Source organism: Falco cherrug, chromosome 15 (assembly GCF_023634085.1).
Source record: "Falco cherrug isolate bFalChe1 chromosome 15, bFalChe1.pri, whole genome shotgun sequence".
Lineage (NCBI taxonomy): Eukaryota > Metazoa > Chordata > Aves > Falconiformes > Falconidae > Falco > Falco cherrug.
This window is the reverse complement of record NC_073711.1, coordinates 12,427,020-12,450,247: the sequence shown is the minus strand read 5'-3', so window position 1 is coordinate 12,450,247 and position 23,228 is coordinate 12,427,020. Positions and strand designations below refer to the sequence as shown.

General features: G+C 49.0%; 1 protein-coding gene across 1 annotated transcript in view; it reads right to left on the bottom strand.

The window, feature by feature from the left end:
- The window catches only part of GABRA3 (gamma-aminobutyric acid type A receptor subunit alpha3), a 76,910-nt gene extending 54,000 nt beyond the window's left edge, over positions 1–22,910 (bottom strand). Inside the window, exons 1-3 of the mRNA XM_055727686.1 lie at positions 22,555–22,910; positions 13,045–13,173; positions 8,583–8,704 (exon numbers count right to left, since the gene is read on the bottom strand). Coding sequence (XP_055583661.1) covers positions 8,583–8,704; positions 13,045–13,173; positions 22,555–22,910 — 607 coding nt within the window. The remainder of the gene's footprint in view (positions 1–8,582; positions 8,705–13,044; positions 13,174–22,554) is intronic.
- Between the last annotated feature and the right edge of the window lie 318 nt (positions 22,911–23,228).

Genomic DNA, 23,228 nt, shown 5'->3' with positions numbered 1-23,228 from the left:
TGGACAATGCCCACGTTCTGATGCCGCGAGATAGTCTAGTCACTCAGTTCCTCCCCAAACACAGCATTGGCTGTGGGGACAGTTCTGCAAGCCTCTGAGATTACTCATTTCTCCAATTTCCCACCTATTAAGATAGCAGTCCTGCTTCTGAGAGATCACCCTTGCCGGAGACAAACTGCCTGTCAGCAAACAGCATTAAATACAGGGTATAATATTCGACAGATAATGGCATGCTTTTAGTTTTTTCTCTCTTGCATGCAGGTCACACAACTAATGTCATCTCCAAACGCTGAAATCCTAGATGTGAAAAGGTAAAGCTTAATTGCCTTGAACAGCAACTCTTGTATTGACTCCAACATAAGGCCCATAAATATTAATACAGCTATATTTAGCCCCTTTCAATTATACATACAAAATTAAACATCTTTCTGGGAACAAATCAGTTCAGATAGGGCTTGAGTTTTTTCCTTTTCCCTTTTTAATGCATTCTGCATGAAAATAATAATAATTCTAGTAGAGCTAAGGCTCTAGAAAGAAAAGAACAGTGGATGGAGGCAGAGACTCAGATACTTCCACCTGGTTGAACTAACTTGCTCTGCAGGTGTTCAGAGGCACTTGCACATTCCTAACCTCACCCCTGCCCCACCTGGTTCCCCTCTTACTGGTCAGATTCAATCCCTTTTCTGACTGGCAAACTGGGACCCACTGAAGGTGGGGGCACAGAGGGGGGGGGCACATGGGGGAACCAGCCCAGCCTGGGACCTCAGGCCCCAACATCACGTTATGGGAGGGGGATGCTGGAGGAGGGACTCCTGCCCCGTTGGAGGGGAGAGGTCCCATCTGCAGCACGGCCATGCCCACACAATGCCTTCTGCAGTTAAAGACTACCTCTTTTGTATAAAAATCACATTCACTTTCCTGATTTTCAAATTAATTATATGTTGCTTTTCCTTGCCAAAGTGGACTTAATGTTATTAACGTTACATGACAAAGAGAAGCTATCAGAAAGCTTCTCTCATAATGATGGTTAGATTGATCAGGAAAGATTTCATGCTTTTGTTCCTCATGCAAGCAAACAGGGCCCTTTTCTAGGAAAAGGCTTTTTCAAATTCTCAGGCAAGACAAGGTGCATCTCTCCAAAGGGAAGAGCTCTAATCTTTCAAGCACAAAAGCCTGTCATTCAATTCCCACGTGTGCACAGACCCTTTACAGAAAACACAACTTGTGGAAAGAAGAGTTTGCACCTTTATTTTTTGCAAGAGAGTGGCCTTAACTGGCTAAAGTGACATTCACAGCTCTCCAGGAGGCATGTCTTCGGGTGGGTAAGTAGGAATGCAGGACTGCAAAAATCTGATCTGGCCTGTATGAACACAAACTTCCTTGACAAGAATTCAGATGTGTGCAGTAAGTCTTGTGCAGATCTTCTGCCACCTTCCCCTTTGCAAATTGCTGTTGTTTAGTGGAATTTTTTAATGGTCATCAGATCCTTTCCTTGACAAAGTTTCTTGTACCAGAACTGATCCTTCAAAAAAAAAAAAAGGCACCTGAAATGACTTTTGCAATGTTGATATAGCATCTTGAATTTTCAGACACAATTTATTTCACTCCAGTTATGAATCATTTCATCCACTGATTCAGTCTGAACTTTGTCATCAATAGGATTTTCCAGCAGGTTTTGGGGGAGGGAAGAAAAATCATATGCTTTTCTCCATGCCTGTTCTCATCACTTTGGTTTGAATTATGTTCTTCCAGAAGGTAAAGTGAACGGGGTGTCCTTTTCTCACAATACAAATTGCACATTAAAAATTCTCTCTAGGCTATACTGTATGCTATATGGACAACTGCCAGTAGTCCACAAAGACTTTTTTTTTTTAAATAAACATTAGCTGTATATCCTTCAGAGGCAGATTTTTAAAGTAAGCTACAGGTTAGTACACACAGACAAAGAAATCATTACATGAAATTCCTGCCCCACCAGACTTGCTGAGAGCTTTGCCATTTACTTCAGCGGGGTGAGAATTTCACTCTGACTTTTAACAGTATTTAGTTAAGGGACCCTGCACGGTTTAGCCTCATAGTTTTGCATCAACTCACTCCCCAAAGCCCCGTGCATCTCCCAGAGCCTCACAAACATTCCAATATTTTTATTTAATCAAACAATAAGCTTTAAATAAATGAAACAGCACTAATGAGCCAACAGGTCTGAATCAGCAGCATTAATCCCCCCACCGCAGGGGGCCTGAGTAGATATTTGATTGCTTCTTCCAGATGGAACTGGGCTGAAATTCACCACCAACATGATCAACGACTTTGCCTCATCAGACTTAATCAGGGCCTCTGTACAGGTACATGAACGGCTGCAAATGTTTTATCCTTTCACTCAACGAATAAAATAACTGCTGTTTCCTCAATATTTGACCAGTTGGTTCACCACCAGCTTCCCAGAATAAACCAATTAAAGTTGTTTTTAAACTCTACAATACCTAATAAAAAACCCCCTTATTTCACAATCCATATCAAAGACACATTATAAATCCTTTACAGAGGACTAAACGAATGGAAATTTCTAATAAACGAGTAGCAGCCATAGTCCAACAGATCAATAAAGACATCTTTGCAAGCAGTTTATAGCCATCTATAACATCATCTACTAATGTTCTTAAAACCATCTAACACATGTTTAACATGCTTAAGCATCAGTTCCCCCCTTCCAAAGTCATTATAAACAAATAGCTGATCCCATCTCCAACACACACACACCAGCTTCCCCTCAGGCAGGGATCAGCTGCTTAGCTTTTGCAGGGGTTCACTGCAGGTGTCTGATCTAGCACTGAAGCTCTGAGATGTTACTCCAGTACAAATCACCGGGGTAAAAAATTCCTCCAAATGGATTTACTTTCCTAGAAAAATTTCTCACCCTTTGGGGAAAATCTTACTTCTTGCCTACATGCATGGGTATATGGAGGGGTTAGCAGCTTGGGGCAGACTCCTCATTGGAACCACTCACAGCAAACGAAGGCATCACCTAAAAAAAGGCATACGAAGTAGTGCGAGTAACATCTTCCCATTCACAACCCCGGCAGCCTGGGGGCTTGGTTGCAGCCCCTCTGGAGAGCCCAGGAGCATGCAGCCCAGGGACAGCCTCGTCACTGGTCATCGACTTTGCCCACATGACTGCCCCCATGGAGAGTGTGGCTGGGCAGAGACCTGCCACGGTGGTCCAGTCTTTCCTGGCACTGCAGGGACACAGGCAGACGCAAGATGCCCCCGAAGGATCTGGTGCTGACCTGAAGCCCAGGTGCCATTTCACACCAAAAGCTAGGAACTCCTTTTCACAGCGGGTTTCTGACCCCTGCAGAGTGTTTGTGATATCCCTGAAGCTTTGATACAGGCTTGTTGCCCTAAGCAAATTCGTAACTTATTTAAGAGACTTTCACCCTTAGGCATAGCTGTCAAACCCGTATTCGTCACTTGCCTTCTGATGTGTGCATGCCTTTTCACACAGAGCTCCCTCCCTCTGTACACCATGGGTTTAAACAGCAGCACAACTGGGATTTCTGCATGAGAGAGGAGAGCATCAGGGCTGTGCAAATCCATGGCAAAGATGCCTCTGGAGAGCTGCACCCAAGGGGAAGACAACCTTTTTTTCAATTTGTTCATAGATCTTAACTTCAGAAGTTTGACGAGACAGAGCAGGGTCCCCGTTGCCCAGAAAGGTAAATAGAAGAAAACACTGTTCAGGCAATGCCTCAGCTTCAAATTAAAACTCATCAAGGAATCTCAGAAAAAGACAAAAATCTGAGATAAGACATGGATTTTTTCTAAGAAAGGATCAGATTCCTCCCTGGAGTATTCAGTACAAGGCATGAAGTCAGATCAGAGAGAAAAGATGAGAAGAGATGAGAAATTGGGAGAGGTGGAACGTTAAGACAGAAAACCGGATTAAACACAGTCCAGAAACCCTGGAAATCATAACAAACCACAAAGGACCACTGGGTTTGTCATCTCATGTTTCTCTTGCACAAACAGATCTAGATAATGTTTATGACAAACTACAGGCAGCCTCATCACACACAGGTTGAAAAACTGCGGAAGAGTTCAAGGCCAGACCAAGTCTGGAATTGCTTTAATCCAGTTGCCTGTGTTTGCTGGTCCCAGTAAACTCCATGCTCTGAAAACTTCAGTAGGCTGCTGACTCTCAACTGTCCAGAAGTACATCATGCAGACACAGCCCGGCAGGATGCTCACCAGCCAGCGTTCCCTCAGTGGGGCTGAGTCAGCCATCTAGGGACTCCAGAGACAGGTGGTACAAACTTGAAGGAAATAACATGAGATACCTTGTAAGCAATGCTGCATCTGAGAGGGATAACACCAATCGATCCTAGCCTAGCTGTTTAACATGGTACAAATTACTTTTTAATTGCAATCGGAGAAACTGTCTTATCTGGAATGTTTACAGCCCATCTTTTAGAAAACTGAACAGCCTACTCGTTCTTTCTCTTCCTTAGGGAAAAATCTTTTCCTCCTTGGCATCCCCTGGAAAAGGTCAACAGTTTTCTGGAGTGCAGGCTTCCCAAAACCACCTGATACAGAGGCTTTGCTCACCACTGCTCCAGATGCCCCGTGGGTTCCTCATCCTTCTACCAAATAGCACCTCAGACACGTTCCCAGCCCCCATGAAGCAGTCAATCTCTGGCTGAGCTGAAGAAATCCCTACCCCATTTTGCAAACAGCTACAAAAAGGCCACATGTTCCTCCTCCCTGAGCAGTAAGGTGCCCCCCAGTAGCTTTGTATTACCAAAGCTGTAAGGAAGGAAAAGGCTGGGGCAAGTCTGGAAACCTCCCCAGGCATTCACTAGATGGTTGTGGTCAGTTGCAGCGCAATAAACCGAACTTCATTGGTGAGGAAATAAGGCTGCAGGAGGTGCAGCTGCACAGGGACCATCACTGAACCTCAAACAACCCAGCCACCACATCCCCTCTCATGGTAACTGTGCTGGGCATCACGCTGGCCATGTAAGGATTGCAGAACTTCATTCACTCTTCACAGTAAGCAGCACAAGGATATACCGGGTATTTTTGTGCATCCTGCATTCCTGGAGGATCACTCACACTCCCATCGCTCACATCCCACTCCTTGAGCATCTCTTCTTTTTTGGGTGTACGATGTCTCTCCCTTTCTCAGCCAGTTCTACCTCTTTCCCATGGCCACATCTACTCCCTCCTACTCCTGCAAGCTAGGCAAACTCCAGGTTCAAAGCTGAGGCCTCTCCATGTGCCAGCTCTGCAGGGAGCCCCAGCAAAGAGAATTTGGGAGCTATAAATAGAGGCCCCTCACTGTAGCCCCCACAGGGCTGGGCAGAGGATCTGCGTGATTGCATAGCTCCAGACCAGGAGTGGAGGCCAGCGCTGTCCATAGAAACTCTCAGTGGGAGATTTTCTTATCCTACAAGGTTGGCCTTGACAACAGATGTCTCCATCCCCTCAGGGTCCATTTCTGTTCCTCTTCAGACTTAATAACCAATCTGCCTTGTGTTTTCCCAGGGGAAACAGAGGTTATCTGCTAATAGTTCCTCTCCTTCCACACTCTGAGTCCTATAACATGATCTATTCATGCAGCTACCCCTTTCCCAAGCCCAGACTCTATTTCAGTGGTCATGGAGCCAAATGAAAGACTCAGCTTTGTCACTAAGAGCAAACCAGCCCCAACTCACCTGGCAGACACAGGCAGAAATCTCCTACCAGCCATGCAAGACTTCTCTGTGACACTAATGTTTGTGTCCCCAGTGCTATGGGGCATTCCTGCAGAATGAGGGGTCTGACAGCCACCTTCACCCCCACCTTCCCTCATCTAAGCTAGCCTAGAGTATGCTCACAAACCTCTACATGCTGTCAAGACTGCAAGGACTCCTTGCTGGAGAGAATGTGCTGAGCCACCTCTTGGGGAGAGGAGCTGCAGCAAAGCACAGGGCCACCCTCGCCTGGAGCCTGGCTCTGCGGCACTGGGCACTCCCGAGCAGCTTCAGCACTGGTTTGCTTCAGTTTGTGTCTGCAGCATCCTGGTAGGAAGATGAGCTCTGGCATGGGAGCTATTAGAGTGGGTGGCAGCAGATGGTGGAAACAGAGGGGATAAGAAAATAAATACAAAGAGGCTATCTTGAGGGGAGAAGTCACCACATCGACACTCTGTTGCTTAAACAGTCTCTTTTCCCAAAGCCTAAACAAACATTGCTCGGTTGCCGGTGCACAAGGAGGCAGCTCTGCCGAAAGCAGAAGACAGGCACCGGGGCACACATAGCCCCAAGATGTGCTGCAGCCTTGCACCTCGCTCAGCCCTTTGTGCCCCAACCCAGTGTTTTCAGGGGGATCTGTCTCATACAGAGCAGGGAAACCAAGGCCAAGAAGGGACCCCCTGTGTCCTGCTTCCTGGTTACCCACAATTTAGGCCTGTCCGTCTTTCCGTTAGCTTGTGCATGGGCACAATACCACCACGTCTGCCCTTTCCATGGACACCAAAGCAGGACTGCATGGTGCTCTCACCTGACATCCTCAGAAAAGCAATATATTCCTGAGGAAAATGGGGAGAGCCAGTGCTGCTGGGGCTTAAAAGGACTGCCCATTGCTGCCTCACAGGAAAACTAATGTACCTTGTAAGTCACTGAATCACCCAGCAGCACAGCCACTAATTTGAAGCAAAGCTATCCTTTTCAGAGATCTCACATAACCTTGGACAGCAGGAACCCAGTCTCTTGCTCACTACCACCCCAGGCTATTTGATTAACCCCTAAGTCTAGAGTCTGCAGCAGGACTATTTCTGCTTCTCTGGCCACCAGCACCGGTGGGAAAGTTATTTTCCTCCAGTGCTCTTCCTGATAAGCAGCCCTGACAGACTTCCAAAGAGTAAAAGACCAGACTTGGGGAAAACAGATCCAGCAGTGGGGACAACTCATGTGCAGCCAAGAGCCCTTGTCAAAACCTCCCATCTGGGTCTGCGAGAGTGCTCCATGAGGGGAAATCAGAGGTGAAAGCAGTCTTTAAACATGCAGTGTCTGGTTCAGGCAAAGGCAATGTATTATGCTAAGCACGTTATTAAAGGATCTAAAGCAACAGAGCAGAGATTCCAAGAAAGGTTTTAACTTCCCCAGCAAGGGGCTCCTGGGAGTCCTCTTGTTAATACTTTGCATGGGGTTGTCTGCAACCGAGCCCAAAGTGAACACAAATGCCTCCTCAGTCCCCTTTCAGAATTCATTTCAGTTAAATCAATACAGCCATCGGGGAGACTTGAGGAGGCAAAGCTATTAGTGGGACCGCAGTTAATTCTGGGGGAAAGAAACAAGCAACAAAAGCAATAAAACTGATGGATGGCTTATGCAGGCACAGTAACTCTTTCCTATCCAGGTACGGCAGCATGGCAGCCCATCAGAGTGAGGATGCTTACTGGAGAAACTCTTCTTCCCCAGATTTTGCATGGTCTCTGATTGGGATAAAAGTACTCCTGAACTGGTGCAGAGCAGAGGGCTGGCACAGAGGCAGGTGTGGGCTGGCAAGAGACAACGAGGCTGCTCTGAGGAATGGAGGGTGCAATTCCAGGCTATTATTATATCACTGGAGCCCCCATCAGCATGCATGAGCTCAGGAAAGTTCATTCCCGACCTCCCTTGGCATCAGGACCTTCAGGGAACAGGGAAGCACATGGTGACTCCAGCTTTGGTTGGGAATTGTGGTCCAGCAGCACACCTCTGCAGCCAAGCAGGAAAGCTCAAAGCAGTGCAGAGACATCACCTCAGCAGCCCCTGTGGCACACAGTTGCTGGCACCTGACAGGGGTCATCTTCTTTGCCACAGGAATGCCCCTTGGCAACAATGTACCAAGAAACCACATAGGCCCATGTCTCCCTCATCTCACCAAGCAAGCTCTCGTCTGTCTTCCCCACACATCTCCCCATTGCTTCTGCCTCCTTATATCATGATAAATGTATGCCATAAACATTGGAAGGTGACTACCATAGTTTTGCTTTCTAAAGCACCTTAAACATCTGTAGGCGCTCGGAGAGGAACTCAGCAGCAGTATCTATAATGGCAGCAGTGTTAAAAGCAGCTCAGGGAACAGCAGAGCCCATCTGACAGCCCGGTGCCCAGACCAGCACACAGAGAAGAGCTTGCCAGGTGACAACTACATAAGAAATAGAAGATATTGAGATAGAGACTCTGTAGGACAGCCCACTAACCAAAAAGCAACACCAATGCAAGTTGAAGGTCCTGCAAACTAGTAGTATCATCATTTCTGAAAATGCAATGCCTATAAAAGTAGCAGAAATAAATTTAATCATATTTGCTCCATCTACAGGCCTATCAATGTAATGTCATAGAAGACCACAGCAGTCAAAGACTTGCACCTCTCACCTTACAAAATATCAAACAAGATAGCACAGACCCAAAATGGGGAAACCAGCAACAGACTGACTCTGGCGCTGATCCAGCCTCTCTTCCTGGCAGCACCAGACTTATTAAAGTGATCTGTGCAGATCTGTCATTTCTAAAGCTACACAGCTGTGGAAAACATCATCTCTCCACCCAACTGACCTCCAAGTCCAGGTCTCAGGCGGTTGTCATATCCATCCAACAGCCTGTCCAGGATGCGGGTGAAAATGGTGATGTTATCTTTGCTGTCATCAACGACGTCTGAGACATGCTTCTGAGAAAGCCTGGCATGCAGGGGGGACAAAAGAGAAAAAAACACCATCAGAAGAGAAACCTACTCTTTACACACTGTGAACAGTTACTGGAAATGAAGGGGTGGTTGGTTCATGCTCCAGCCTGTGCTGCAGTGGGCTCTGAACTGCAAGACCAGGTACGCCCATTAAGGTCATGTGCTTGCAGGATAACCCACAGGGCATCTCAAATCAACTCCCCTCTGGCCTCTGTCACTGCAACCCTCACCACGGAAGCTGAGGCATCCCTGCTGCCCCATCCCCACCTTTCCATGCTGAGGGTCAGTGGCACCATGGGTAGTGGTTTAGGAGCCCTGTTTTGGGGGGAAGCCTTCCGCTGCCCCAGCATCCTTCACCTGTCCCTAAGAAAGGGCAGTTTACAAACAGAGGCAGCGGGTACCTTAGTTACTCAAGTGCCAGTATCTTCTTGTAGGCAGCATGGAAGAAATTATGCCAGTTATTCGCCATATAGAGCCATTCCCAAATTCTCTACTGGGAAGAGGGAAGGGAGGTAGAAAAGCAGGAATTCAGCAAAGCAGGCTTGAAGCCTGAGTCCATCACTAAAACTCTTTGTGAACCATTTCTTGAACTTTCCCTGTTTATAAAACCAAATGAGTTTTCACATTCCTATCTCTGCTCAACACAAGAAGCCTGGAGGCCCCCAAATAAGATTATTTCCTCAGGGCAATTTCTGCCCCAGGTGGCAGTAAATTTCTCAAACAAAGTTCATCTCACCGAGCAAAATCTTCAATGTACTTTTGCAAGCCCAAGGGACTCAAATAACACCTTTGAATTTTGTGTCTCCCTTTCAATCAACAGAAAAAGAGCCGGGGCATCCTTCTGAAATTGGCTGTCTCTAAAAGAGACTTCAGACAACACAAAGTACCAGTGCTATAGCTCCACGCACAGCCTCCCCCAGCAGAAAGAGCTGTTAGGACCAAAACAAACGAAAAGGCAGAAGATTAAGTAACAGCAAACCTAAAGAAAAATCTATAGAGATGCATAGGTTGTAAGGAAGATGGAAGGGGAAATAAAAGAGACACCAATGAGGCCAAAATAATATTAAGCAGCACAGACAGGCAGCAGGATGGCTGAGGAAGCCCAGCCAGGCAGTGGGAGAAAAGGCTGCTGGAGCAGAGGGATCCTCAGCAGCGGCACCAGGAGCCCCTCAGAAGTGGGACGGCCCTTACTGGCAGATCAGCTCCATGCCACTAATCAGAGAGGTAAGTGACTGGGGAGCATTGCCCAGACAAAGGCCACGAATGCAGCAAACTACAGGGACATTGGTGATGCAACATGTGGGTGCAATTACCAGGGAGGGGACCCGTGTCCTTCTGAAGCAGGGTCCCACTCCCCACAGCTGGGGGAAAAGAAGTCCCTAAATTTTGCTTTCAAACACTTCTGCCCCTTTCCTTCTCCTCCCTAGCATCATTTTCTTTTGCTCCAGTTGATGTGTGCAGCCCCTGTTTTAAGCATGCATCAGGAAGTAATTGGGGGGAAAAAGATCAGAGAGAGGAATATAATTTAAAGAGTTCAAAGCTTAATCCTGCTGTATCCCATCTGGTTAGACTAGTTACCCCTGACATGGTCCATTTGTAAATACCCTGTGAAGGGTCAGTAGGGTGACAAGTAGCAGAACTGGCTTGGAGTTTTCTATCAAAATCCTCTCCCAACAGAAAACCCAGCTTCTGTAAGATAAAAGAAGAGCAGAAAGTATTTTCTAGCAAAAGAAGAAAAACAGAGAGCAGGGTACGGGTATTTTTAGAGTCAGGCTGAATCAATACTATTTAGCATGCAGCAGCTAATTGAAATATTCCATTTTTGGCAATTTTGACATTAATTTGTGTTGGCATCAATGACCAAACACTCCGGGAAATTGCATTCAAGTGCTTGAGGTTTGTTTCTCCAGGGATCGGATGCCACCTCTCACAGAGCTGCTCGGCCTCCGGTTTTTATCAAACCAATATTTGCTATCATGGGAGAAGTGGTCAAGCCAGGAAGTTCAGCCTACAAGAGCCCAACAAGAGTAATAAAGTGCTTAAATTGGAGTTCCCATAGGGCATGGCGGTGAGGCATGGTCAGGAAAACACTTGTCCCAGCCCTAATTCAACTTGTCAGATCCAAAACATCAAAACACCATTGATATTATAAACTGCATCACAGCCTTCAAGACTTTCCATTTGAATCAAAACACTGGTTTTGGCTTTTCATCTGGACTTGAAATATTTGAAATAGCTGAACTCCCTACTGGGAAGCAGAATTTTGAGGAATTTAACAAATGTCTACTGTAATTAGTAAGATTTCAATTGTACCAGCTTTCAATAGATGTCATGGTTAAAAGCAATCTGTACCAGTGTCTGCTGATGGGTATATAACCATCTATAACTTATGAATAGCTAGCATGCTCATGAAAGCTCATTCATTAATGTTTTATAAGCTATCTTTAAAAATTACCCGTAATATAAAGAGTGAGAGGACAGATTTTTGTGAAGGAACTCCTGGCGGAGGCTCAGCAGTGATAGAAAAAATGAGTTTACAAATTTCAAAGCCATTTTACTTAGCCTGACATTTGAGGTTTCGACTTCAATATGAGCAGCGTGGGATTCACTCAGGAGGTGCTGGGGAAAAAGCAGCGCATGCAGGGTGAGGGAAAGGTGCAGGCAGGGAAGAGCCAGCAGCACCTCTGCCTGGTGCCTGATTTGGGCTAATTCCCCAACCCAGCCCAGGTCTGGGCAGGCATACCTAGCCTTAACATAAAGCTAAAGCTGCCTTTTAGCAAGGCATAAAGGAACTGCAAAGAGGTATGAAGATCGTGGTTTTAAAATAACTAGAAGCCCTCAGGCAGGGAAGACAACTTTACAGCAAATTTAATTAGGATGGGCTTGAGAAAAAGTCATTGCCTTGCCACCCGTTCCCCGTGCACATGCTCTCTGGAGAGCTGGCTGCCACATCAGCACGCTAACCTCCAAACAAGGATCCCCCACATGCAATTTAGGAAACAAATCCTCCTGTGGACCAGAGCAATACCCACGTGGCAGGTGGCAAAGGAGCAGCAGCGGTGGCAGCAGCGTCAGTGAATATATGATGGAGAGCAAAAGGGCAGTGGTGGGGAAGGAAGAGGCAGGGCTGCAGGCACGGGGGCTGCCAACACCACCCCCACCCCCCCACCAGCTGGCATGGGGACGGGGACCCAGCCCCAGCAGGCTGGAGGGGAAGGCGAGAGGCCAGTGCCTGGGGTGCCTGTGCCCATGCAGGGAGGCAGGGGCAGTCAGCTGTACATCCATAGGAGGGTCAGCATCTACATGTCAGGGCATGCTCAGGATGCATTTGCTTATGCAAAGTGAGATCCAAGCAGGTGAAGTGACGTGGGCAGGACAGGGTAGGAGTGTGCAGCAGGGCAACCCGCTGCACACAGAGGCGTGCATGAGTGAAGCAGGAGTGACAGCACTGACATCTTTTCATGCATGAAAATCATTGATAGCTGCAGGACTCGTAACTCAACAGATAGCATTTCAGTGTCCGTACCTGGCACTCTAAAGGTTTTCCTAAATTTTTTATAGAAGTCATGTATTATTTGCATTTCTCTCCCTCTGCACAGAGCTCCTCCCTCCTTGCGGCTGGCAGGCAGCGCTGGGGGTGTCTCTGCTCCCTTCTTCGAAGGGCTCTCGGAGCTCACCGAGCTTCAGCACAGGCTCCAGCCAGATGCAGAGGAGGGCTGCAGAGCCTGTCATGGACTAACAGGCTTTCGTCTTCTCCTGACAGCTCCCAGAAGCTGGGAAGGCGAGGCTGGTGGCAGTGCTCTCTGTGCTGGGGCAGCGCGAGCCTACATGCCCAGGGACACCAGCCCAGGCAGAGGGCGAGCAGCATGCCCAGCCAGAGCCCCCATGCTGCAGCAGATAGGTGTGCTGCTCGCGGGTCGTTATACCATAAACAGCTACCCAGCCGAAGCAGTTTCATTTTCTCTTCTTTAAAAGAGTATTAAAAAATTAAAGCAGGGGGAGTCTCTCTTCCAGGTTAAAACTCATCCAAGCCAAGTCCTTGCCCAGAGTGAATTGTGCAGAGGCCAAATCTGAAAATTGGTTTCGTTGCAAAAAACGCTGACAACTGTCCTTAGTGAGAGCACCTCAGATAATGCTAATGTAATCAGTCAGTTCAGCCTGAATAGTCCTTAAGTGAAAGGCATGGGGACAGTGACAAGGGGAGGGTCAAACACAGCAGAGATGCTTTTTAGTGCTTTGCCCTGGATTACTTCACACAGGTACTGGCCCCGGGATAATTAAGCACACCAAGAGGACTGCAGCCTTAGCCAACAGCCTCAGCGCTCACCACCTTACCCAGCATCAGCAGGGACAGCCAAAACCAGGACTAGGACTCCAAGGCTAACAAGAGAGAGCAACCCTGTTCCCGGGATCCTCAGCGCCATGGCGTCAGCACGTGGCGACCAGCAAGCAAGCCTCCAAAACCTGCCAGGGTGGGCACAGAGGGAAAGGAAAGAAGAGAAAAGAGATTTTACTTACTAGGAGAGAAGCAATCCACTTAGTTCAGTTTCTCCTAGCAGTTCATCCATGTTAGCCAGCAGTCAGTATTTCTGGGGTTCTGTATTTGAAGCCCCAGAGGACCCCCCCGCAGGGACCCAGAGGACCCAGGTCCTGTGCAGCACTGCTGGCCCAGGGGATGTGGCAGCATAGGATCAGAGCCAAGCATGTACATAGACATACAAACTCTCACCCCATCTTCACAGTCTGTCCAGCAGCTCCCCAAGTGCTTCAGCATCTTGCAGCAACTGGTTCTTTCAGCTATCACTCCCTCCTCTTCCTCACTCTGTACTCTCAGTCATTGCCTTCCCCTTGCAGCAGCTCCCAGTTCCCCTACTACCTGTGCTACCCTGGGGACACCCACACAGCAGAACCAGTTGCAAAGTCTCAAGACCCATTTTTTCCAAATGTCTTTTTCTGGACAGTTAGGTCCTCATTTAACTCTGGTAATGACACTGCCAGAAATTACTAAATTTGAGCACTGAGGCCCAAGGTAATGGGAGTGTTTGTCTGTACCTCACTTAGCGTGCTTAGATTTTTCATTAATGCTCAGTTTTATTTTTATTGTGATGTTACTGCACATTTAACTGTTTTCCGCTTTTATGTATCTCATTATGCTGATGCACCTTGGACGGCCTGTATAAATACAGCTTGTTGTGACGTCTCCACAGCCTGATACCTCATGTGTGGCGCACACAGGATTCAGCCCAGCAGAAGCTCAGCACACACAGCAGCTAGGCAGAACTGGCCAGTGTGATATGGCTATCCAGAGTCATAAAGGTAGGCTCACTTCAATCACAGTCTGCAGAAACCAGGGCGAGATGTTGTTGCCAGCCAAACCTGACCTCTGGATTTCCCCACCTAATGGGCACTAACATTGCAGAGCCTTGGGCAGCTCCTTTCAGCATTGAAGGAGATGCTGGCTTGAAAGCCAAACCACACCACCTGAATGGAATTTCTCAGCTCGTGGAGGGTGCCCCAGGATGAAGGGGGCAGGTGAGCTATGCAAGTGCTACCAGTGAGTTTCTGCACGCCACACAGGAGACTGGAACCCCCAGCAGAAATTCCATGCAGAGAGAGCAGGCAGCTCAGTCAAGCAGGATGGAAACACCTAGAGATCACGTATATCATGTATGTGCAGCGATGTGTATCTGGCTCCCTCTGCCACAGACGACTGGAAGAGGAGAAGGGGCACAACGCCAGGCTGGGCTGTGCGATACCCCACAATTCTGCATTTATCTGCCCTGCTCACCCTGCAATATTTTGACCCTATACAGTCTTCCAGGGTGCTGTGCCTGATCCTTGCCTTTTAGCTTAGTACAGCTCTAGGAGGACACGAGCTGTCAAGCAGGCAGAAGGTAAGAGCCAGACACTACAAGTCCTTATCCACCCACGTCAGCTTTTGTTCTGGCAGGATATTCACTAATAGCAGACACAGGGGAAAAAATAGCACAGGGTCCTAGCATTGCCTTTCATAAAGCATACTTAAGACACGTGTTACCTTTATCTTCCTCCTCATCACTCAAAATCTTTGCAGATTATCAGTGCACGGATTAATTTTGTGCAGGTAAGCATTTGCCAGTGTACTTGGGCCTTATTTAATTAGGATGCTACCTAGGGAAGTGCAGCCTTCACACCAGAGGAGCACAGGCTTACCGGAGGCTGCAGGAGCCTTCTGGCATGTGCACATCTACACCTCTGGGGAGGCAAACTCTGGTTTGGGATGGCTCCTCTGGCTCCTGCCACCCTCCAGCTGAGAAGGGACACAGTCTTGGAAGTTCAAGTAGTTGCTGATGAAGCACAAATTAAGAGGCTGAACATCTGTTCTGTGGGAAATTCCAACAGTTAGGGGACTCTCATTCCAAATTGCAACAAGGACAGCTGAAACATCGATGTCTCTTACAAGGCAAATTCAAAACTCCTTCAATTAGCAGCTCCTCGACATATTTCCTTTTAACTTTTCCCTTTCATTTCACTTAAACTTGCATATTAGACAATAGGATTTTACTGATGTTTTTATTCTAAGGCAATTTCAAACACCAGCCAAAAGCAAAAAACAACATTGCCTCTTCCCCTTCCCACACCACCACCAAAAAACTTCATTGAAAGCAATACTTTCCCATTCAACTGCTGATATCAATGAATGGTTTGTTTTGGCAGAATTTGAACTGCCATCAGTTTTTGACCAGGGATATCCACACAAACGAGGACCCTTTGGTTTTGCAGCAGGTGCCTCCTTGCTCTGCAGGAACTGTTCTGACTCTAGAACATTTTGGACCATTTTTATTAGATTTGGTGAGACCGTGGGTGGGGGAGATGAGGCACCAAAGGTGGGACAGAGCAGCTGAAGAAAAAAGAAACAGAAAATGGGACAGCAAGGTAATTCAGAAAGATGTAAGATCAGGAACAGTGACAAAATCCAGAAGCACTTACACCTTCCATGTAGGCAGGCAAAAGACATGTGTCTCTCTCTGTGCCAAGAAGCTCTAAACTGCATTTCCACCAAACCTTGTTCATATACTTTTCCTTCAATATTATACAGAGAAGAAGGACTAATCTTCTACTTTGGATAGTTCTGTTGAGGAAGGTGCTAGCCAAGGATAACAGGGCTGCTTGAATAAAGTTAAATACATGCACAAGTCTCATTTTAAGCATCAGAACCAGTTCTATATACCTGCACTGGGAGAAAAATCACTGTTGTCCAAGTGATTACCTTGCCAGCCATGGCTTCAGTTTGCTGGCACAGAGAACGCCTTCCAAATAGGGTGTAAGAGTAGATGGACTGCTGGTTTGCTGTGGCTGCGTTTATGAACTCGGAAAGGACAACACAGCATTGAAAATAGCTTGGCACTGTTTTCTACCACTTTCCTTTGGTGCTTGAATTGTATTTTTCCTGGGGAGCTGGATAGAAGAGGCTGCATGGTATTTTCCTTGTTCTTTTTCTCTGTTAAAATTGAGAGATGGATTGAGAAGCAGACCTGGTCCTGAGGATTGTGGCTGACCTTCCTGATTAACACAGGGGCTTTGACTGTTGGTTAAAGTAGTAGCCTTGGTGACATTGAGCCAGGGCTGGTCAGGCATTGCTGGGGGAGCAGCAGAAGGAACAGCCTTCCAGTGCCGGTGCTCATCACCCTCTTGCCAGCCAGGAAACACATTTCTGGAGGATGCAAGGAGGCTTTTGCAGAAGACATTTCACCATTCATACCTTAAGGAATCTTCCAAAGCTTTTCATAGCCAAAGCCTAGTCTGGTCCCCACAGCACAACAGCTCTCAGCATCACCTCTCCCCTTTCCCAAGGCTCTTACTAGTCCAGGCCCAGCACCAACCACAGGGACACACAGAACCTCACCCAGTGCAAGTGCTTTATAAGCCAAATAGCTACTGGCCACACAGCCTCTCTAATAACAAGATTTCTGGCCTCGCAGGTTTGTAAAACCAGTCCTGGTTTCAAGACTCCAGTAATTGAGCTCCTCAGATTTTAGCACGAAAGTCACTCTTGCAGAGGGCTGCCTGCCCCGCCGCAGCTACTGCTTGTGGCAGGGCAGGCAGGCAGGGGGGCCTTGGTGTGCAGCACCATCTCGAGCGAAGGAATGCAAACACCCACGAGTATGCCTCAGGAAAAGAAATGCTGAGGCTCCTCCAGCCCAAACCGGTGCTGTCCTTGCAGAAGGTACTTGAATAAAGTGCTATTCATTTGTCACTTCCCACTCAGGTAGGCTCTGAAACAGTCAATGTCTTGATCTGAATACCTACAGGAATCCCTGATCCTCTGGGAAGGGGAGGGAGGATGCAGGCAACTTGCAGTTAACTGCATGTAACCGAGTGAGGGTTTAGGAATGTTAATTGGATGGTAGTTGTCTCAAAGAAGGAAAAACCCCAAAACCTCTTACTAGGTCTTGCTGAAAGGAAACTGCATAGTATCTGTGAAGAAAAAAAGCAGAATGCAAAGATTTCTAAGCTCAGAAAACTTATTTAGATTGACCCCTCTTTCACATAAGTTAAAGAAAATCACACTATAGCATCTGGTTCTTGTCTATGGCTATGCAAGATGGAGCCTATAGGGACTGTACATGTTCAAAGCAGCTCTGCACTTTCTTCCTCCATCTGTCCATTGCTCATTTCCTAATGGCACAGTTAGCAAATGCATTCGCTGCTAATTCTGCAGTTGCTGGTAACCTCCACAGCTGAATCAAATGCAGATTTTCTAAGGAGTCCTGCTAACACTTTGCAGCTGGAATCCAGCATTACTTGAAGTTTACAGTTCTGTGCACTCTGGAGTTTGGCAGGTGTCTTTATAACCACATACCTAAAGGCATCATAAGCATACCCACTCCTCTCCAACACATGCAGTCTGTCCAATCTCCACAGCATCATGGCATAACAACACTCCTGAGAAATACAACCTTCCTATTGGATGTGCAGTTTTGGAATGAAGAACTGGAAAAGCTTCCTTCTCCCCAAGACAGCTCCAGCCCCTATTCCTGCTGAGGTGGGTTTGGGAACCAAGAAAGTGCTGATACCTTCCAGATCAGCAAGGTACCCTAGTACTATGTTAACATTGAATATATCTCCTGAGTTGGCGTACTGAGCCTGATCTTTTCAGAAATCCTAATTCTAGAAACTATTAAATATTCTGAAATGCCTTCCTTGGAAGGAGTGATTAGCACAGGCTTACTGCTGACAAGGGAAAGACAGATAGAGCTCCAGCAGTAGAGACTGAAAGGTAAAGCTTGCAAAAAAATCTGGGAGAACAGCCCAGAGAGGGTGATACTGCAACCATCAGAAAGGGAATGAAGACAGAAAAGGCCCATAAACCCACCTGGGTGCATTTGTGAGAGTCACATCTGTATCTCTCCCAAATTACTGCCTCCCTGGAACATGCACAGCCAAGGGAACAATCTGATTCACTTAGCAATAATCTCATCATGCAGGCAGCATTCATGAAGCAGCCCAAAGGACATATTTGCCCCATCACTGCACTCAGAGATGTGTACCTGCAGTGTCATTAGGTCAGCACACCCACGCGCCATGCACCCACACCAGTGGCATCAGCTGAAGGAGTGCTGAGCACTTACAGCTCCCACTCAGCCTGCAACCCCCAGGACCTGCAGCTGCTCCACATCTTTGCCAAGTCAGGTATCTCAGGGAGGGGTATGCAATGAGGAGCTGATGCTGGGAAGCCAGCTGGAAAACAGACTGGGAAGTAGAGGCAGCCTCAGTCCAAAAGCCCAGATATAAGCACTTCCACTCAGGGAGAAAAGGGTGATCTAGACCCAAGCACATTCACCCACCTGCACACACAGTAGCACAACCAAGCACAGCACTATAGGTGACCTCACAACACCTGCATATTTACTCCCAAAGCCAGGTGCACTTGCACAGCACAAGCGCTCCTTATTGCCCTTCCTCATTGCACTGCAGCCTCTGCAAAACAGGTCCTAGATATCAGGAGTCCTCTGACACCTCTCAAGGATTCCAAAATCATCCAGACTTCACGGGCTGTGCTCTGTCCAACCTTCCCCAATCCTCTGTGAGCACACCAGCCTTGTGGCGATCACTGCTATGCCTCTTCTAGTGCTTCTTTGGGTAAAGCTCCAAGCTCTCTCTGCAGAGATGGATGGCCAGCAAGCACTCAGTGCAGCAGCAGCAGCAAGAAATGCAGGCGATGCGCATGCTGCCCTGTGTCCCTGTTGGGGAGGTTTTGCTCCAGCTCTCAATCACTTCAGCTAGGAAGGAGGGACCCCTGGAATAAAACCATTCTTTAATTTGAGGGCAGGGGCAGCAATAAGCAGACAAGATTCATCTGGAAGCCTGGAAACGATAGAATAAGACACCGTGGTGTTTCACAAGACCTTGTCCTACTGGTTGTTTGTGTCCCTTTGTTCTGAAATGAGCGAACTGGGATGCACGCATACACTGCACAACGCAGGCAGAGACACCCAAGCCAGCGCATACTGGAAGCAGTCCAGCACTGCCAGCATCACACCCTACCTGCACCAGCTAGCGCAGAGGAAGGCTCTGTTTGTTAGCCTGGACTGAGGTGAGTGCTCTGCTTCCATCACCTGAGAGAGCCCAGATTTCTCCAACTTGCCTCTCAGTTTAGCGCTGTTCTGTGCCGTACAGATGCTGCTGAAGGCCAGAAGCTACTACAGCATTCTATAGGAGTCAGCAAACAAGAAACAGGTAGCAGTACCTCCACCTACCTGAATGAAACTTGCTGTTTACCAGCTACTTAGAGAAACAACACTGTCTCACAGCAAGAGGCACATGGCAGAGGAACCACACAGTCCTCAATTCGTGAGCATGAACATGTTTGAGTTTACTTGCCCAAAAGGCCCACACTGGCTCATTCCCACAAACACATGCACTGCAGAAGCCAAAACCAACCTTCCCATGAATCTGCCACACACATAAGGTGCAAGGCACACGTGATGGTTACAGAATGTGTTATCTGCAGCTCTGCAAGAGATGGCAGCAGAATAGGACACTCGGAACCAGAAGCACAGGGCAAAGAAATTAAAGGTTCAGATCGACATGAAAATCTTGGGAGCAAGCCTTAAAGTGGATCTCTTCTGTAGAAAGGTGGTAATAGAGAAACAAGCTCTATGCCCAACTGCCAACCCAGCTTTAATTTTTCAAAACGAGAAACTGCTTGACAGTTTTTCCTCATCAAAACAAAATTAATCCCAGTATTGCATCTTTCTACTCAAAAACACATCCAGAGGGACTGTAGAGTGATTCACACCCTCAACCGCTATGGGAAACCGTTTGCACTCAAAGTGTAACAAGCCAACACTGATTCACCCACATAATTACAGGCAGACACTGATTCACAGCTACTGCAACTGCAGACAGACTGACTCACAATCAAAGCAACTGCAGACAGACTCAGGCTCACAAGCACAACTGGAAATACAACCGTGCGGACAATATCCAGAGTCTGAAATCATATGTATGCACGAATCCTTGGAAAACTAGATAGCACCCTAACCAATGCAAACATGGCTAGCCAAGCCCTGCGCTTTTTGTTGGCACTTTTGACCTTCACCTCACAGCCATCTTTCCTCCACCAGTGGAACAATATCCATACCTCAGTAATTGTTCCTTCCCTGACAGCCCTCACACTTGCCAAGCACGGCTGTCAAAGCCTAAACCCAGAAGCAGAGCTGTATGATGCATATTCAGGCACATGATGCATACAGGCACAGTAAGTGTATATGGTGCAAGACATCAACATACATCCGCTCTGATACCATGTATCTGTGCACTGACTGTGCTGACTTAGTATTTCCAGAACATAAGTAAATACAAGCCAAGTATAATACATTTAGCCCACGGGCAAAGGAGATGGCAAAAGACTCACCACTGGGCAAAAGCTTGAAAGGCAGGATTATTTACTACACTCTCTGGCTGGGTATGTAATTATGTCAGTGTTCAGCCTGGGTATTGTGCTACTTTTTGTAAAGAGTTGGCAGGAATACTCCGACTGAGATGAGGGGCTGGGCAGTTTCTCTAGTGTTGAGAGGAGCAGGCTGAAGAGGACAAGGTCTACTTAGAGAAAAAGCAACTGAGGTGAAAGGATGGATTAAGCACAAGAAAGATGAGAAGGAGAAGCTGAAAGTGAAGTGGGACAGGCGGCAGTCTACAGACAAAGAAGGAAGAGGAAAGGAGAAAGAACAGAAGGAGGAAAGGTGCATGATGCAGGCTTATGATAAGCTCCAGAAGCGAGGAAAAGCAGCAGCCTCCCAGTGCTGAGCATGTCTCGCAGCGGTGCAGACAATGCATCTGTGCTCTGAGCTCTGGTGCACACTGCAAACCAGGAGGAGATTCCAGGGGAAAGGACACACCCTCCAGCCAAGCATGTACCAAGGGGCCCAGGTGCAGCCGCAACCCCTCCAGCTGCTCAGAGCCCTCGGAAAAGAGCCGGAGCCTCGGGCTCGCGCACCCCTGCCTCTGTGCATGTGTGCGCGCGCATGCTGCAGGGCACCCAGCCACCACAGGCACAGGCTGAGGGGCAGGCTGGCAAACTCCACTAAAACAGCATTGCCTCAAAACAGCCTGAAATCCTTTATCCTCCAGGGTAAAGCGAAAGTTGAAAGACAGACTACAGAAACGGGAGAACTTGCCTGAACCACACGTAGCATCTTCTAGTTGTAGGCTGGACCTGCCTCACCACCTGTTATTTTTCTTCTTCACGCTCCCCACACAGAAACTAAGAGGTGAGGCAGCAAACCTGCTCTGCTACTGCCGTCAGAACAACTCAGGTGAGCAGCCACTCAGAGCTGCTCTTACCAGCTAGCCCACAACAGTGGGAGTCTCACCAAAGGGTCCCGGTTCTCCATTTCTGTCTGGGGACGCTGCTGCGTTTGCAGCCAGTCAGCAGCAGATTCAGAGGAGAGACCACAGATGCAATTGGCCGGGGAAATGAACTATTTGTTCAATTAGACTTCTCTTGTCCAGACGAGAATCGTTCTGGCAGCAGGCAGAGTGAGGAACAATGGGTAAGTGTTGCAGTGGGGACTGTCTAACGCTTAATGGCATTACGCTACTCCTTTTTAATGATCCATATCTCAGTCCTAGTAACTCAGGGGGGAGGAGGAAAGATCTGGAGCTCTTTTCCCTTTCTTCCCATATCAGCCTCGGAGACTGCAGTCCCCCAAACTCCTTTCCCTCCCCCCTTTCCTCCCCACCCCGCCACAGCATCAGGGCCCATTAGGCCTGGCTGCAGGATTCAGGGGGAAATTTGACTTTGCGTTACTACACCGCTCTCCCTGCACAGCCCTTCCCCTGCATTCACCGTCCGGCTCTAGGAACGGGGCTCGGTATTGTCCTCGGCCAGACATTTTCCATCGCAGCCTCTCACACCTCTCCCCACTCTCCAGCCGACAGTGCCGGCGGGCAGGCTGGAGCTCCGGGGGTGCCCGGCGGGGGGCGGGGGGCACCCGGCACGGCTCAGGCAGCCGCTCGGCTCCGGAGCGACGCGCTTCGGAGTTGCTGCGGGAGCGGAGCTGCTCCTACCCCCCGGCCGCCCTCCCGAGCCCCCCGCCCGGGGGATGCGAGCAGGGCAGAGCCCCCCTTCCCCCGCGGGGCCGCTGCTCCCCCTATTGTTCGCCGGCCCGTAGACAATAGCCGGGGGGCGGCGCAGCACCCGGAAGCCCCATCCCCGGCCGGGGTCCGCACTGCCCCCCGCGCCCCCCAGCCCCCGCCGGGGCGGTTGTCTGCCACCCGGCGCAGCCTCCGGGGAGGCGCGGAGCGGAGCCCCCGGGGGAGCAGGGACGCGAACGGCCGCCGCGCCCCGCACGCACTCACCGCGCCGCTGCCCCAGCGGGGGGCGGCCGGAGCCGCTCCGCTCCGCAGCGCTGCCCCGAGCCCCCCAGCCGGGGCTGCCAGCCGCCGCCTGCGCGCTCCTCCGGCCGCGGCGAGGGAGGGAGAGAGGGAGGGAAGGAAGCAGCATCCCCCCGCCTTCCTCCTCCTCCTCCTCCTCCCTGCGCCCCGGAGGAGGGTTTACCCACCCGCTTTGTGCGGAGCTGCCCTCCCCGCAGCTCGCACGGCGGCGGCGGGTCGCTGCCGTCCTCCCTGCCCCGGGTCGGGACCAACCCCCCAGGCGATGCCCCGGGGCCCTCCGCCAAAGCCCGGCCTCCCAGCGCCGCGGCAGCCCCCGCCATCCTTTCCACGCAGGAGTACGAGCAGAGCGAGGCTGGCTGCTCCCAACGCCTACCTGTTGAAGGGGGGGAGCTCCCCAAGGCGCGGGTGCTCTGCAAGGAGGTGGCCAGCACCCCAAGGGATGCGCTGCGCCCCAGCTCCTGCCAACCTGCCTCCTCGCTGCAAGGCCTGGCCGAATCCCGGGTCTGCCGGCAGGGCAGGGAAGTTTAGCCCGCAACTTGGAATTGCCGAGGTTTAATATCGCAAAAAGATGGCACGCAGAGGAAAACAAATGCGGAGAAGGGAGGAGGAGGAGGAGGAGGAGGAGGAAGAGAGGTTAA